The following is a 3207-nucleotide window of genomic DNA, read 5'->3' as shown; positions in this document are numbered from 1 at the left end:
TGTCTTTTAACATCACGTTGACATTCAGTAAGTGAGCAGACATCTTTCTGTAAACGGTAAAGTCTCCGTTACCCAAGGTGTGATGCAACAACAACTTATTGTTTTGAGACGACATGGCCGGCACCCCAACAACATGTACGAGACCAACCTGTTCTGCATAGGCACCGGCAATCCCATTCAACGCGGACAATTCGCCGACACCGAATGTGGTGACAATACAGCCCAATCGAGCCACACGGGAATAGCCGTCAGCGGCGTAGGCGGCATTGAGTTCGTTGGCGTTCCCGGCCCATCTCATGCCCGGAACCTCGGATATATAATCCAAAAGCAGCAAATTGAAGTCACCAGGCACCCCAAAGATTGTTTTAACGTGGAGCTGGTTCATTCTTTCGAAGAGATATTGGCCGAGAGTGATAGACATGGTGTGGGCTATATGATAGAAGGGCGGTTTGTTTGGTGGGTAGACAATTATTGGTGTAAAGGTGCTTAAAAAATGGTAAAAAAATATACGAAGGAGCTGAGGGGTTTATATAGTTTTCCTGTCTTTTTGAAACTAATGAAACAGCAATTGTGTTCCCAAGGCCGGGAGTATTAGGGATCGCAGGAGACTTGCTGGATGCACAATGCACGTCGCGTGGTCGCGGAGAGACTTCCGCCGGCTCGAACGGTTGTCCTAGAAAGAACCAGGAAAGCGTCTAGGCCCAAAATTTCACTTCCTAGGAATAATTTTAAGATTCAAGTTGTGGTTTGCCGGATTTAAAGCCAGAATTACTTCAGATATATCAAGGAAAGGACCGTAGGGAGCATATATTACCCAAAGATGAGCCAAATGGCTATGCGCAGCGATAACAGACTCAGCAGTTAATCCGATGGCACAGGCGGCATACAATTCTCCGATCGGTAAGAATGGCACCATATTTTTTTGACCCAGAGTGAGTGATTTTCTGTCAGTGAACGCCACCCTAAGAAAAGGATAAATGGCGGTTATCGGATGACTTTCTGGACCATGCAGTGCATCAATCGATGTGTCGTTGTAAGAGTGCGTCAGTTCTTTACAGGAGCACTGTATCGACAGCATCCAAGCGATTATCCCGGAGAAGTCTACTCCTATTCGGAGGCTCGGAGTCCGACACCAGAGACTCCGAAATTTAATTTCGAAGAATCTTACCCTCAGCTGCATTCGATATATCCAGTATATATCAATGTGCCAGTTTGACTTAATGCCATGTCTCGTGCCAGCGGTATGACAGGCTATCTCCGAAAACTTGTAGATTTGTATGGCGCCAGTTTGTGAATGATTTAATTTCTTCTCGTATCTAATATTAATGAGGATATAGTATCAGGTTTGAATAAAATGTTATTGGTTGAGAAGTTTGTCCTACATTTCCGTTGGAAGTACGAAACAATAATCCCATAAAAGGTTCTCATCTACTACCTTCCATTCGTGGTATGCCGCAATGGGGGGTATAAGATTATTATGAAACTGATGGTAGAAGTAGATACGACTGAGAAATATCTGTTTGCGATAGTCCTCACGCTTGGGCCGGGAAATTCATACATGACACTGAAGGTAAACCCCGATGCAGGAATCAATAGCAACCAAAGGATGCATGATAATTCATGAGAAAGAGCCAGATAAAATTAGCGAGAAACGTGAGGTGCATACATGATATAGATTAGGCACTTAGGGTCCTAACAATTTGACTTATGTGCGGGGAAATATCCGAATATAAAGAACAACAACGTCTCATCATGTTTGGGGCTTTTGGGGGTGCAAACTTATCCTTAGTAACGTGTATTGCTTTAAAAAAAAACCTATATAAAAACATTGGCGCTTATGAGGCGTTGGTCTGGGAGGTTTTGTTGGCCTGCTCGATCAAACTGATTGGCGCATCCATTTCTTCCAAGTGAAGCTCAATCATACGGATCTTGTCGTTCTTGGCAAACTTCTGGTCCGTAAAGAGCTCGTCTAACTCTTTGTCCGTATTGACGGTGATGTTTTCGTAGTCTTGGGCGTTAAAGAGATCCAAGAGCTTCAAGTGTTTCCATGGTTGGACATCATTGTACGAGGCCTTCTCGCCGTGGATTAATCTTTCGATCGTGTATCCGTTGTTGTTCAAAACAAACAAGTATGGTTTCAAGTTCCATTTACACATGGTGGAGATCTCTTGGACGGTGAGCTGCAAGGAACCATCGCCGATAAAGAGAATCACTCTGCGGGATGGCTTTTTAGATTCTTCAGCCGCCATCAAAGCCCCTAAAGTGGCACCAACAGTGTAGCCAATGGACCCCCACAAAACCTGGGAGATTCCCAATGTTTCATTAGGGAACTTTGATTGCACAATCCCGAAGGATGAAGTGCCGGTTTCGGTAATAACGATATCATCCTCGCGGAAAAATTTTGCGACAGCCTTCCACAAGTACTCCTGGGACACTTTCCCTGTCCCGCTAGCAGAAGGTATCTTCTGTTTCAAACTGGGAAAGTGTAACTCGACCGGCTTGTAGTCCTTGATAGCGCTACCGATTTTTCCTAACAACGTGTTCAACACATGCTTCATCTGGATTCTCTCGTAGGTGGCGTTCCTGATCTTGGTGTAGTCACTGTGGACCTCAATGAGATCGTTTGTGGAAAAACGGTGTGTAAACGCACCGGTGTTGAAATCAGACAAGACCGCGCCAAGCGAGATGATCAAATCGGCCTTGTTGTTAACAAATTCCTTGACGTCGGGAGACGACAAGTCCCCGAGATAGACACCGCCAAATCTTGGGTGACTTTCGTTAACTGCACCTTTCCCCATAGGAGTGGTGAAGGTTGGGAATTGGGTCAATTCGATCAATTTTTGCGCTTCACCGCGGCAGCCGTGTCTGGCACAGCAAGCATCCACGATGATAATTGGATTATCGGCACCTTTGATCAAGTCCAAGACTCTGGAAACCACCTCTTCTTCGGCGGCAGCATTAGTTTCTGGAAGGGTCAAGTCAATTTCGGTGTCTAACAACGAACGTGGGACTTCTATGTCCACCAAGTTGGTTGGCAAGCCTATGTAAACAGGTCTTTGGTGGATGTAGGCCTCTCTGATACATCTGTCAATTTCAGACGGAGCGGTGGTGATGTCTTTTAACATCACGTTGACATTCAGTAAGTGAGCAGACATCTTTCTGTAAACGGTAAAGTCTCCGTTACCCAAGGTGTGATGCAACAACAAC

At 45.3% G+C, this 3207-nt stretch overlaps 2 protein-coding genes across 2 annotated transcripts in view; both read right to left on the bottom strand.

Annotated features, from left to right (window-relative positions):
* Positions 1 to 7: 7 nt before the first annotated feature.
* BABINDRAFT_66344 (uncharacterized protein) lies at positions 8 to 826 on the bottom strand (the record flags this gene model as incomplete). Its single annotated transcript, XM_019132477.1, has 1 exon — positions 8 to 826. A coding segment is annotated over exon 1 (414 nt), but the record flags the coding sequence as incomplete, so codon positions are not given.
* Positions 827 to 1835: 1009 nt separating this feature from the next.
* The window catches only part of PDC11 (indolepyruvate decarboxylase 1), a gene marked incomplete at both ends in the record, with an annotated part of 7428 nt that continues 6056 nt past the window's right edge, over positions 1836 to 3207 (bottom strand). Inside the window, one exon of the mRNA XM_019132476.1 lies at positions 1836 to 3159. Coding sequence (XP_018983102.1) covers positions 1836 to 3159 — 1324 coding nt within the window. The remainder of the gene's footprint in view (positions 3160 to 3207) is intronic.

Source organism: Babjeviella inositovora, assembly GCF_001661335.1.
Source record: "Babjeviella inositovora NRRL Y-12698 unplaced genomic scaffold BABINscaffold_13, whole genome shotgun sequence".
NCBI lineage: Eukaryota > Fungi > Ascomycota > Pichiomycetes > Serinales > Babjeviella > Babjeviella inositovora.
Note: the sequence above shows the minus strand (reverse complement) of the source record. Positions and strands in the feature narration are given on the sequence as shown.